Source organism: Drosophila arizonae, chromosome X (genome assembly GCF_054131065.1).
Source record: "Drosophila arizonae isolate 15081-1271.41 chromosome X, UAZ_ARI_1.0, whole genome shotgun sequence".
Taxonomy (NCBI): domain Eukaryota; kingdom Metazoa; phylum Arthropoda; class Insecta; order Diptera; family Drosophilidae; genus Drosophila; species Drosophila arizonae.
Window position 1 is genome coordinate 15614965 of NC_142927.1, and position 14550 is coordinate 15629514.

A 14550-nucleotide genomic window follows, 5' to 3' on the forward strand; every position below is an offset into this window, starting at 1 on the left:
GTATTGCGATTGGCATTTTAAACATTCTTTAGTAATATTCTTGAAAAACCTATTAATCATTCTCAGATAATATTACGAGTGGGGATAACGGGAATCGAACCAAAATATATATGTATGTATAAATAGGCAAAATTAAAGATTTATCGAATGTAAGCCAATTTGCTTTTCTATTTGCAGATCATTCTATTTTCTTGCTTTATTAAATAAATGTGATGCGTGTTATCTTAAAAAATTAAAAATCTGTATATAATCGAGATTATAGTAGGCATATGTATGTATGTCTGTTTATTTATATAGCAAAAAATAAAGTCTAATCAAATGTGCAACAATTTACATATATGTTTGGAGCTATTTCCTTCATTTGCTAATTTTATATGTATTATATATGTATGTACGTACTATCATATTTGATATACACATATTTGTTACCAAAATTGAGTTTTATATAGAAAGTGAGAGAAATGATGAAGCTAAAGTCAAACTGACTTAAACTCTCCAGTCAAACTCTAAAGGAAATTTTGTGCATATCAAAATTATCTGAAAATAAATATTTAAAGCATTGATTACTTTGGTAAAAAAAATATGCAGGTGCTCAGCTTAGATACCTGTTTGCAAAATAATTTGCCATGACAGATTGTTGACTTTTATTTGTCAACATTTACAGCTTATCGAATTGGAGGAACTCGTGCGTGAGTGTGAGTGTGGGCGCCCGTCTGTGTAAACGGTGCGATAGCAACTCAACAACAACAAATTGACTCCATGCAGGCAGCGCAGCAACAGCCAGTCCAAGGCCCGCTGCATAAATAAGGTGTGCCTGTGTGGAAGTGTGTACACACTCTTTCGTTGGTTAACTGTAATTAAAACAATGGCACTTTTTGTTTACACAGCGAGCGAAACAGCTAGCGGGCTAGCGGATCATGAGCGTGGGAGTGAGAGGGCGAGAGCGCGTGAGATGTCGAGAGAGCGAACGACGTAAACAAAGGATAGAGGCACCAATTGCTGCCTATTGGCGGCCATTTTGTTGGCCCGCTCATTTCATCGTTAGCTAAGAAAATATCCATTTTTGCTTTCTTGTTAATTTAGATTTGGCTTTTTTATTGTTGTTGAAACTGTTTGCAGCATTTAAATGTTTATATATGTACATAGAGCAAAAAGGAAATGAGAATGAAAGGGGCAGAGATACAGATAGAGGGAGGGAGAGAGAGAGAGAGAGAGAGAGTGATACGAATAAAATAGAACACTTAGCAAACTTACACAATATTACAGTTTAATAACAATTCAAAGGCAATGCGAGCGCATTTGGTATGAAAGACTTGTAAAAAAAAAAAAAAAATTGTTGTTACATACTAGAATTTGTTTACAATTACGATACATTTTTGGCATACTTTTGAACTAGACACAAAACTGTCGCTTAATACTAGCAAAAAAAATATATATATATTTATATATGTGAGACAATTATAATAATAATAGTAAATAATAGTAATTTGAGTTGAGTTTGAGTTTTGGATTAGTTGAAAATACTTGTAATACTTGAGTGCAGGCCCAAGGCTGACTATATATAGTATAATACTTGGCATAGCTCGACCCTCCCCCAGCGCTTATCAACGCGGCCCCAAGTCGATGTAGCTGTTGGGCCGCATCATTTGATGGGCGGCCGCGGCGCTGCCGTAGAAGCTCTGATAGCTGCTCATCCCGTACGCTGCGGCTGCCGCCTGTCGCATGTGACCCGGCGAGACCTTGAGCTTGTCGTAGGGACTGCCATAGCCATGGCTGTGATAGTGCGCCGCATTGTGATGATAAATGGCACCAAAGTTACTCTGCTCTCCCGCATATGGCTGCCCAATGGTCGAGTAAATGTTGGCCGCTGCCATCACCTGAGTGGCTGCAGCAGCGGCAGCAGCCGCGCCCGGCGCTGGCGGCGATGCCGAGCTGGCCGACAGCGGCGTCAATGGCGTTGCCGCATGCTGATGCTGATGATGCTGATAGGGATGATGATAGCTGCCGCCATAGCTGCTGGACATTTGATGAAGGCTTTGCTGTTGTTGCTGCTGCTGGTGCTGGTGTTGCTGTTGTTGGTGTTGCTGCTGATGGTGTTGGTGTTGCTGGTGCTGCTGCTGCAATTGCTGTGGCGTTGGCTGCAACTGTTGCTGATGCAAAAGCTGCTGCTGCTGTTGCTGTTGTTGCTGCTGCTGCAGCGGTGTTGCCTCCAACTGAAAGGCCAACAGATCGGGTGAATTGCCTGATGTTGAGCTGCTCGAGGGCGTGGCTGGCAGCTGCATGCCCAATTGAGCTGTACTTGCTGCTGCTGCGGCTGCTGCTGCTGCTGCCGATGCTGCTGCCGCCGCTGCTGCTGTTTGCTGCTCCACAAGCTCTGTGCAGGACAAGCTGAAGCTGTTTGGCGGCGTTCGGTCCTTTGCCTTTAAATGCTGCTGCTGCTGCAGCTGATGTTGCTGCTGTTGCTGTTGCTGCTGCTGCTGTTGCTGTTGCTGCTGCTGCTGTTGCTGCTGCTGCTTCATGCGGGCTTGACTCTCATGGCTCATGCTGGACATGCCCAGGCTGCCGCTGGTGCTGCAATTAAAATTTCAAATTCAAAATTTCAAATTTTTGATAAACATTCAGAAACGCTTCAACTTTTTTTTTTTTGTTTACAATCGACCCTCTGCCGAAATATGAAAAAAGGCGAAAGAAAAAAAAAATTGTTTATAGCTGGCTGGCTGGCTGGCATGTCTGTCAGCTGGCCCATCATAGCCAGCCGGAGATGCTTATGCTCCACATTCTAAGTTGAAGTTCTCGCACCCATTTTGAGTTATTGTTTCATGTGCGTGTTTTATTTTTGTAGATGCGACGCGTCGGCAATTCCCGGAATGACTTGAACCAGCGGCAACGGCAACGGCAACGGCAACGGCAGCCAGTCGACGGACTGTCTGCCGGACCACTTGGATTTGAATTGTGTTCGACAATAAATATGGGCATTGCCTCTAAGTGGGTCAATTTCATAACAAATTGTATTACAAACATCTATTAAGGTTTCTATTTGATAAATAAAACAACTAAGAGTGCTATAGTTGAGACTGCTCGACTGGGAGATCCCCTGAACCCTGCAAAAGAGCTGATTTTCCAATTATATGTTTCCCTCATGCATATACTAATTGTCTCCAGCTCCAGCTCGATATCCTCATCAAGAGTATGTAAACTTTATTTGATATGTGTCTCTTACAGATCCTCAATACCCATTAGAGGGTATTCATGCGTCGTCTCGCTTCACTTTGCTGTTTCTTTGATATTTCTATAATTTATACAAATACTGTTTAAGGCTTTGGTTCTTGTCATATTTTGCTGAGGCTTAAACAAGATTTGTTGGTGCGCCTGAATCATTTATACTATAATATATACATATACATTTTAGTTAAGCTCTCGCGGACTTATAGACTATGTAGTTGCTTAGAGATATGATATACCATATTGGCCTACTTACACATCGTTGGTGCCATCATCTCGAAATCCTTTGGCGAATGGGTTGCTCGATATTTTTAGTTGTGTCACCTGCACACAGAAGAATATTTATTTTTAATTTAAATTTATAAATACAAATAATATATGGGAATTGTTATAAATTCTTTGGAAATTGTTTTGGCCCCAATGTTGTGTTAATAATATTCATTGTGCTGCTGTTTTTATTACAATATAAATGCAACAAATTAGAAAATGTTTACAAAGCATTAAAGCCAACAAACAGCAAACTACATAAGCAACTATAGCAACAACAACAACAGCAACAACAACAACAACACACACACCAAATTTATTTGCAATAAATTGTGGAACGAAAAGTGTTAACACCCACGTCGAGCGCATAAATAATTTAAATACTTTCGTTCAAATGGCGCTAAAAATAAAATGCCACAAATACTTATGCACAGATATACATATACATATTTATATAAAACATACATACATCTTTACATATGTATTTTTTCCTTATTTTAATTCTTGGAGAATTATGAATACAAATATGATTTTCTTTTCTCTATATGGATAGAGTTCTTTAACTATAGTAAGCAGTTAAGAAATGGTACATATAACTCTATTTTTTTTATTATTTTGCATTAAACTTTTTTTTTTTTTTTTTTTTTTTTTTTAATAAAAAAAATATAATTTAAGAAATTAAATGTATGTTTAAGTAAGCTACATATTTGTAAATATGTTCATTAAATTATTTATTTGATATTTTTTGAATGAATAAAAAATAGTAAAAATAAATAATAAAAAAATAAATAAAATAACAAAATTTTATACAATTAATGTACAAATTCTATTAAAATAAAATAAATATGTATGTATGTATACATTCCATAAAAAGTTTATTTTTATTTCAAATTCTGATAATTATAATATTTCTCAAAATAGATATACAATTAAATTTTTCTTTAAAATATTAATATATTGTTAATACAATTTAAATATAAATTTTTTATTGTTATTAAAATTGCTATACAAAAACTTAATTTATTATGAACACGCGCTATAAATAATATTGTTTAGATATTAAGCAAAAGGCAATTGGTTAAGGTGCTCATTTATAGATAAATATATTTTGTTTATGTAGCTCTCTAAAATTTATTTATAGTGTATCTGCCGGTCGTTAATCATGCAAAATGCAAAATTTTTAATTTTAATAAATATCACAAAGAGAAGAAATTAATAAAAACAATGGGCACAAATTTCTGAAACGGGAGGAGCTGGGCGTGGCTGGGTGATGGGCAGGAGGCCCAAAAATCTTGTCGACCACAAATGTTACACAAATGTTAATTTGACTAAAAACTGAAAAGCGTTGGCGCTTGTCATTTACAAGTGGGTCCGACGACAAGTGGGTCAAGTGGGGCCCGCACCCCGCCTAAATACCCTGTTCCCATGGCCCTACACATGCCTCTACCCATGCCCCTACCGATGCCCCATTGCTTTATACTCACGCGCTGGTTCTGATATGCTGTTACGGCCGTAAAGCTGGTCTCCGGGAATATGAATGTGCGAAAGTGACTCGAATGCTCATTCTCATCCAGCGAGGCATTCTTTGGCGGCAAATAGACCAAGTGGAAGCGCGGCTGGTAGCGATGCATCGAGTTCAGTATGATCTGTGGAATGGAATGGTAATTGTGGACAGCGTGAGCGAGGGCTGAGAGAGAGAGAGAGAGCATCATGACATGTGTTCTATGAATGCCGAGTGCTATCGGATGGCGGCTGCCGGTTTTTGTTTAGAGCTTTCCAAACACAACCACAACAACAATCCCGAATAATAACCATTTGTTGTTGTTGTTGTTGTTGTTGTCGTTTGGCGCAGTGGCAGCAACCAAATGTTTTATGCCCCGCATAAACAAAGCCAAGCATAAATTTATGACCCAATTAAATGCCCATACTCACATGCCCATTCTCATCCAGCTGATTGTTGGTCAGCTTGAGCTTGTCGAAGGACACAATTTGCTTCATCCAATTGGCGCCGGCCGCCGGCGAATCGGGATGGACATGTATTCGCGGCGGCGATATGGCATCTGCTTTGCCAGCGACCACCCAGCAGGAGCTGCAGAAGACACAGACGGAGTTGAAGATGTGACGAGATGACCTGAGATTGATTGAGACCGGCTGCACTCGGTGCACATTATAATTACTTGTGGAACGCGTAGCGATAACGCTTATCATCCATGGGCACAAAGTCCATCATGCAGATGTAGGTGGCGTGCGGATCGAGGCCACCGATGCGCACCTGAAAGGTGGGAAACATGCGACGGCCCGTCTTTGTGATAATCATCTCGGTGCCCTGTGCATGAAACTGATCCCACAACGCCTTCGTTTCCAGCACTACAATCGCCTGCGCCAGCGATGGATGCACGGGCTCTGGCTCCTAGAGAAAGTGGGTGTGGTTCAAAATAATGGATATGAGGTTTAAATGGAGAAACAGCAAGGAAGATAGGAGACTAAATCGTGAGATATATTATATAATATATATTATATGTGTATATATGTTCTAACTAAATCTAAATCGTGAGATATATTATATGAGTATATATGAGTATATATCCTAACTAGATTAAGTGATATTCTCAGCGGGCTCTACTAAACACCGTAACAAACATTATTATAGTTCGGAAAACAGAGTAAGATTTGATTAGAATATAAGAATAATGTTCTAATTGGGGGTGTCTAAGCAAGAGATATTCGGATCCATGTATGGTATATATCCATCATCTATCACCTAAGAGTCGAATCTACACAGTCAAACTCTTATCGATTTTATGTTATGCTTGATAAATCAATTATTATCAATATAGGAAATGGAATAAGTTATCGAGAAAAACAAATGATAAAAGATAAAAGATAAGATATATAAAATAATAGGTATCGATAAATAATAGGTTTTAGAGGTATATTCAAACATGTGAACAGACGTACAGATAGACCTACTCAGCTATCAAATATTGCAGCTATTGCTGCATCTGCATGTTAAATTTGACAAGACAGTTACTTGAATTTTTACTTTACTTTTCAACTTTAGCTAAAAATAGTCGACGAATGCTAGTAAATATTATAATTTTATAGGGTTTTGTTTGAAATGACAAACAGACCAAATTTCAGCACATTGGCGAGCAGGAATATTCATGGCAATTGCAGTTGTCAACTAACATGAACTTTGACATGAGCAAGTTACTTTGGCATTTTGCTGCGCTTCGTTAAGAATAGTAGAAGAGTGAAACACTTACACCTTTATTGTTGTTGTTTTTGCTGCTGTTGCTGTTGCTGTTGCTGCTGCTGTTGTTTGACGTGTTGCTGCTGCTTGTTGTGTTGTTGTCTTTTTTGTGGCTGTTTTTATACTTTTTGCTGGCCGTTGATGTTGCTGCTGACGCTGCTGCTGCTGTTGCCGTTGCTGCTACGCCAGTTGCCGTTTCATTGCTGCTGCTGCTGCTGCTGCAATTGTTGTTGTTGTTGCTGCTGCTGTTGCCAGCAGCATAGTCCGCTACACTCTGCTCCTGGCAATTGGCGGCGCCATTTGAGTGGTTGCTGCTGCTGCTGCCGTTGCTGCTGCTGTTGGTGCTATTGCTGCCTGTGCTCTGCGCATCGATGTCCGCCAGCTTCGCATCGATCTGTTCCAGCGGCTTGTACGAGGTGCGATCCTTCCCAGCCGTCTGTATGCAAGCTGTGAATGAGGCAATGCAAGTAAGTTTATAGAATTTGAATTGATGTTTAAATACCAAAATAATTTTAGCTGAGATTTTCTTAGATTAGATATATACAAACTGCATGCTTTGAGTACTTCTTTTGCTTAAAATCTAATATTTGATGATCTTTAGTTAGTTGTACTTATATAAACATATTTTGTTATACAGCTTACATGTGCAACACGAAGTAACTAGAGTTCTATTCAAAAACTATCCCACAAAAACTATCGCACTACTTTGGCACCCGTATACTCATCTAAGCCGAAAAGTTCAGCTATTATGAGTGCTCAGTTTATTCTTAACAAATATTTAGCTTGGACTGGTTTTGGGTCCTCTTTGGATTTTGTCTATTCCAAAAGCTGGCGAAATAAATCTGTATAATGTATTTGGCCGAAAACAAGACAGTCTTAATGTACCAGTCTCCGTATAACCGAGAGCTGGTCCATCTGAGACTTTTCCTTGTATTGGATAGCATCTCCCTTTGATGTGCGTCTTCAGTATATCATCTAGGCTCAAGATGATAAAAGGTGTCAAAACTTTTGACTCAAAAGACATCAGTGGCTCCCAAAAAATGCTGTGCTTTAAAAGCAAACTGTTTAACACTTCAACAAAAATTGATAAATAATTAGATTACTATATTTAAATTATATATAAAACTTTATATTTTTAAATAAACCAATTTTTTTCATATAATACATAAATGCTTTAAATGTTTTAAATTTTTTTGTTTTTTAATTTTTAAAAACTTATTTAAAAATCACAATTTTAAATAATAAAATAATAATTATTTTGTAAATTATATATATTATTTATTCTCTTTTTATATATAATATAATAATAATAATATTTTTATATAATTTAAAAACAGAATAAATAATATATATAATTTACAAAATAATTATTTTGGATATATTTTAAATATTGAATAAATATTGAATTTTTTTAATTTAATGAATAACTTTTTAAATCAAAATTTATAAATATTATTATAAATAATTATAGTATTATTTTATATACATATATTTTGAGCAGCTTTTCAAAATCAAAGAAAACCCGAGAAAAAAAAAAAACAAACAAACAAAACACTAAAACAAAATAAATAAATATATGTATATTCAAAATTGACGCTACGAAACTAAAAAAAAAATATAGAATTTATATATAAATCATATCAAACGCAATTTCTGATACTCAAGGTATTTTTGATCGGCTTGCTGCAGGTGCGATGCGATGCAAAAACAAATGAGCGAAAACGTTGCGCACATAAATCAAATGAGATTTATATATATTTATTTGAGTGGGGACTGGAAATATAAGTCAACAACTCTGATATGGGCTAGCAAATATCATAATCAGATGTACATATAGATGTATAAAATATGATTTATATGATTTTAAAGTGCGACATCAAACAGATCTGACGCTGGCGCTGGCGCTGGAGAAGGTCGCGCAGGCGCAAGCTAAAGGAAGCCTAAGGAAACACTAGGGAGCACTGATATATATATATACGTATATATGCACGACAAATTGGATCGGGCGAGTATAATGAACGGCAAGAATAGCGGCAATCCAATTATAAAAGTCGTCAGAGCCAGCGACTGTTGATTGAGTTGCCAGCTAAATTTAACGCAATGCGTCGGCCCTTTGCAGAGAGAGAGCGAGAGAGAGAGAGAGAGGGACAGAGAGAGAGGAAGGAAGAGAGCGAGTTGGCCAAGGGGGGTGGTGGGTGTAGGGTTGTAGGACAAGGCAACAGGCGCCTCACAGTAAATTTTGCAATTAATTGCCGCATGTTGCAAGTGTTGCAAGTGCAACCAGCCAGCGCAGCCCAGCTCGTTGCAATGGAATTCCGTCGCCGTCGCCGTCGCTGTCGCCGTCGCCGTCGCCGTCGCTGTTGCTGTTGCTGTTGGAGTCGCCGCCAATGACCCATGACAGGTCGCCAACGGCGTCGCACGCTCCACAGCATCAATTGTCGCTTAATGAGAGATTTTTTTTGTTTTTGTTTGTTTTTTTTTTTTTTTTTTTTTTTTGGGTTTTTTCCCTCTCTCTCTCTCTCCTTCTCTGTTGGCTTCACGAATGAATTCTAAAATCAATTAGCGTTTGGCACAAATAATCGTTTTTCTGTCACGCCAACCCAAACATCAAAAAGACAACAACAACAAACACTATATAAATAAAAACCAAAACAAAAGCAAATAGTGTCAATCGCAATTTTATTTTATTGCTTGCGACTCGAGGCATTTAAAGAAGTTTCACGCTAATTGCCCGCCTTTGTTTATATGTACATATATGTATGTATGCAGTTATTCGGGCTCGAAGTACTTTCAGTAATTCAACTTTTCGACTGTGCCAGGTCAGAGAAAAACTCTTTGGATGGAGAGCTGCTTGGGATATAACTAGGGCTAGAGCTAGAGCTGGATCTGTGAATTGGTGTTTGTTTTGTTGCTCTTTCTATCTTGACTTTAAGAATAACGGTTTATACCGTAACAGCATAAAATAGACTTACAGCAATTTACTTAAATTTTAATATAATTAAAATTTCATTAATTCTAATATAATTTATGTAATATAATTAAAATATTTATAGAATATATTTTCATTTATTATTAATTTTAATAATTATTATTATTATTAATTATTATTATTAAGTTTTCATCCAAGTCCTAGGCAATTTTTATATCTTATATATATATAATGATATACTATACATATTTGTATAAATATGTTACATACTTAATGTTTATTATTTAGGTTCAGTTAAACATTGATATATATAGGCATATAAACTATATTTATACTTGTATTAGCAGCTAAACCTTAAATGGTTTTTAATTTGCTATAAAATATTAGAACACATACATATATTGAAAATAGTTAAAATTTAATATTTTTCTATTATTTTATATCAATAAAAAATGTGTGAATATTTAAATAAAAACAAAATTTTTGTCTTGATTTTTTCTTTTGAATTAAAAAATATGGTAAAAAAAATAAATAAATAAATAAATAAAATAATAAATAAAAATAAATAAATACTTTAAAACTTTTTCATTTTTGTTATGTATACCAAATATATATTAAATATATTAAATATTAAAATGAATTATAAATGCTTATTTCTGTCTGTGTTTAACATATTCTTCGGTTTAAATATGTCAAAGAAATGTTGAAAAAAAAAAAAAAAAAAAAAACAGTCACCAAATTTGGAATAATAAATTCTTCTACGATTCCTTAAATGATATCCTATTACTCTATAAAGAAATGTTTAATTTGTAGTATTAGACTATATCCAAAATCCGCCTCATATTTTCAAATCAGTTTTCTATTTACCCAGTTTCGACTCACCTTCAATCTGTTTCATGGGACTCAGCCCGCCCGTTGTGTATGGCGAGGTCCAGTAGTCGTTCGCATAGAAGCCGTAGTCCGCCAGATTGCTATTGAGGCCATTGTCCAGGAATCCAGGCATGCTGGCCACCATGGTGCTGGCACATTCCGTGGGGCCCATCATGTGTGTCATGTTGCCAATTTGAGTACGAATACTTTTGAAATGATATCTGCTCTCTCTCTCTCTCTCTCTCTTTCTTTTTGAGTCTATTGTGTATTTGCTATATGTCAGAGTCCAATTAACCCATATAAATGATATTCGAATATTCGAAAAATAAATTTCAAAAATCCGAAATCCAAAATCGAGTTGAATAAAAAAAAAAAATAATAATAATAAACACGAAAATTTTGAAAAACTAGTGAATAATTGATATTGTTTTGGCTTCAGGTCATTCAGTTCTTTGGTTTTGTTTTGATTTCAAAAGTTTTTCGCGCAGTTGTCAAATTTGATTATTACACACACCACACATACACACACACACACACCGGCACACTCTCAGTGTGTTCGTGTATGTGTTGATCAAATGTAGGTAGCCGCCGTTCAAGTTGTCAGCGTGTCAATCAGAACAACAACAACAACAACAATAAGCACCACACGACCTCACAGAAAAAAAAAGAAACTGAAGAAAATATATAAAGAAACGATTCTGTGGGGAAAAAATTGCAATCGCTTCAACACCTCGACGCAATTTTCAAATATTTTCACCGATTTTCCCAAGAATTTGTTCGATTTCCCGTTCGAATCGTTTTTTTTTTTTGTTTGTTTCTTGTCTTGTTTTTTGTTGTTTTTTTTAGAGTTTGACGTTTTATGGTCCGAACGCGTTGACTGCCAATTTCTCTAGCCGTCGATTATAGCGAACGATTGATTAATTGAATGAATGATATATACTCGGCCGATCGTTTGATTCCTTTTCTTGGTCGGACTCCCTTTTCGCTCGCTGTTCTTTTGTTATTGTTGTTGTATTGCGAATTTAAAGCGCTGAAAGGTGTCTCAATTGCCACCTTCCGGCCAAGTGCGAACTGATTTGCTGTCGCACCGTTAACCGTTAACCGTGCTCCGTGAACCGTTGAACCGCAATGCCGCACTGCCCGCTGTCTGCGCACACTTGACTCGAACTCAATGATATGAAAATTTCCCGTTGCTGCTGCCGATGCTGCTTCTGCTGCTGCACACGCGCTCGCATCCGTATTGTCAAGAGTTTGGCCGCGGAATGAGCCAGACGCATCGATTGCCCGTCCAATGGATGCTGGGATCGTTCAGGCTGCTGGCGGCACTGCTCACCAATCGCTGCGCCACTCGAGATGCTCAATAGTCGGCATCAGCATCCAAATTTAGCATTGCCCATTGTGTATGTGTGTGCTAGTGGCTCTCTGCCCGCATGTGTGTGTGTGCGCCCAAGCGTAGCTGAGCAGCGATTGGCCAATGGCAGCAGAGCTTCGAGCTGATCGCAGACGAACCAGTTGGATAAACATTGACGAACGGTAGAGGCGCTACAATAGAGAACTAATATCAAATTGACGACTGTGGGAGACTCTTGGTATTATACTCTATATGACGAACGGTAGAGGCGCTACTATAGAGAACTAATATCAAATTGACGACTGTGGGAGACTCTTGGTATTATACTCTATTTGACGAACGGTAGAGCCGCTACAATAGAGAACTAATATCAAATTGACGACTGTGGGAGACTGTTTGTGGAATACTCTATATGAGGAGTCTTATCAAATGGGTAAAGCACATGATATACCCTATACGAAGTACCCTACATGAAATACCCTTAGTTATATATGTAATATACCCTGTACGAAATGGCTTTTACACTTATACCCTATATGATATATCCTTTGTGCATGTGTAGCACACCCTATATATGTATATCATGTTCCCAATTGAATACGAATATAGAATATCTTATTTGAAATACACTTTGTGTATACTCATGTGTAGATGGTAGGTTTTATGTAAATGAATTATCTATACAGAGCAAATGGTATACCCATAGCCAATATGTGGTACACTCTAATGTTATACCCCATATGGATTACCTTTTAAGTACATAGTATACCCTATATGACACATATTTCGTCATATTTTATATGGAATATTTTTATATGTAATACTTGGGTAATCTTATACTAAATATCCTATATACATATGGTTGTTTGTAAGTAAAACCCGACATATGATATACCCTACATGAAAAACCTAATGAATTTTATGAAAAACCCTCATATATGAAATACCTTAAGTTGCATATTTGATCAAATCTATAAGAGCTAGCTTTGTAATATATGTAGCATATAAATAAAATTTTATAAAGTTCAGCAAAAAATTGTCGAATAAGAGATTATGCAAGCTAAGCATATCATCTTCTATTTAATGTAGGCTTTTCAATTACAACGAGAGTCTGTAAAATCTTTTAACTTTTGGTTTGGGTAAAACTCACTGAATGCATATGCTCAACATATATGATGTAGCGTATCGTGGATATGTAAGGCAACAGCTACAGTGAATACTGTGAAACAGCTACTAGACACAATTTGTTGGCTGCTAAAACTAAAATAAAACCAAAAACAAACCCAATATACTAATTCACTTTCGTGAATGCGTATAATGAACAAAGAAATTAAGAGATAATTGAATAAAGGAGTGAAAAAAAAAAAAAAATTAAAACAATAATATATACATATAAGAAAATTTAAGTTTATGTATATTTATTTATTTATATTTAAATACTAAAAAAATTGCAAGTACATATATGCAAATAGCTCAAATTATAATATAGCCAGATAGATCTAGCTCGATTATCGACCAATGCCGTCCAGCTTTCTGTTCAGCCTAATTTTTGGTGTACTTCTCGGTTCGTTCGTTACAGCCGGTGCACACTGTACACTCCCCACATACGATATATGTGTGCTGCCTCTCTTTAGTTTCACTCTAGCCCAATGCGCACGTTCCGTGATCTTTCACGGCGCGAGAGACCACGCCTCCGGCGTCTCTTAACTGGTCGAGCACGATGCTCCAAACGTCTCACGGGCTGCGAGTGGGCGTGCTGACTCACTGCATGGCAACTGGCTTCCCAGGGCCCTCATTTGGCAAATGCTTTTAATTGGACTGCTACCACATGGTGGCGGTGCTGATGGTGGTGGTGGTGGTGCTGCTGCTGTGGCTATAGTCGAAGCCATAAATACAAATTGCGCCATAACCTCGACACTAAATAAACCGTAAAGAGCGGCCCTAGATGATCCGTATTCGACGCACACCGGCGGCTACAGCGGGGCATTCACATTTTGGTTTATAAAAGAACAAGAAAACGAAAAAGAAGGAGAACAAGCAGAGCTCGAACAAAATGGCGTCTGTTAGCCATTAGCATTAGCGAGTTGGCCAGCTACGGGCGCTGCGCCCAGCGGCTGAGCCGATCAAAGCGATTGCCGGAGGCAGAGGCAAATGCTTGTTTTTTTTTTTTTTTTTGTATTTAAATTTTTTGTTGTTGGTGTCTGCTTTTCATCACCCACACTCATTCAATTAACGGTAAATGCAGGCCGCCATCGCTGCTGCAAAACGCTTAAATTTCCATTAGAATTGGCCCCACTCAGCATCTGGCTGTATTACCTGTACCTGTAAAACACCCTCCCCCGACCCAAATCCTCCGATTACGTTTGTTTACCTTTGCATTTTTGTTGCACACACACACACACACATATATAAATATACATACACATATATGTATATAGAGAGGGAAGGCTTACCTTTGTCTATATTTATATGGCATTGTTATTTTCAAACGATTCCATTATAAATCATAACATCCAGTTATTCACAGGATTCACATTGCCCGCACGGGCTACACCCAGGTGCTCTGTTGTTTCTCCGTGGGCTGTTTACAATTATTTTCGATTAAGTGGTTTGCATTTTGTTTGCCTCAGTCCCAGCCAAACAAGCAGCGAACCAGAC

At 37.3% G+C, this 14550-nt stretch overlaps 1 protein-coding gene across 3 annotated transcripts; it reads right to left on the reverse strand.

The window, feature by feature from the left end:
• Positions 1–1060: 1060 nt before the first annotated feature.
• On the reverse strand, positions 1061–11867 carry org-1 (T-box transcription factor 1). 3 transcript variants are annotated; one of them, XM_089476022.1, is made up of 8 exons: positions 11630–11867; positions 10554–10813; positions 6756–7189; positions 5667–5899; positions 5422–5578; positions 4974–5135; positions 3479–3546; positions 1061–2571 (listed from the first exon to the last, which is right to left on the reverse strand). In XM_089476022.1, the coding sequence occupies exons 2-8, from the start codon at positions 10723–10725 to the stop codon at positions 1605–1607; spliced, it is 2193 nt and encodes a 730-aa protein (XP_089332148.1). In that variant the 5' UTR covers positions 10726–10813; positions 11630–11867; the 3' UTR covers positions 1061–1604. The 3 variants fall into 3 exon arrangements, with proteins under 3 accessions (XP_089332148.1, XP_089332149.1, XP_089332150.1); XM_089476023.1 differs by lacking the exon at positions 11630–11867 and adding an exon at positions 11482–11616; XM_089476024.1 differs by lacking the exon at positions 11630–11867 and having other exon boundaries at positions 10554–10866.
• Between the last annotated feature and the right edge of the window lie 2683 nt (positions 11868–14550).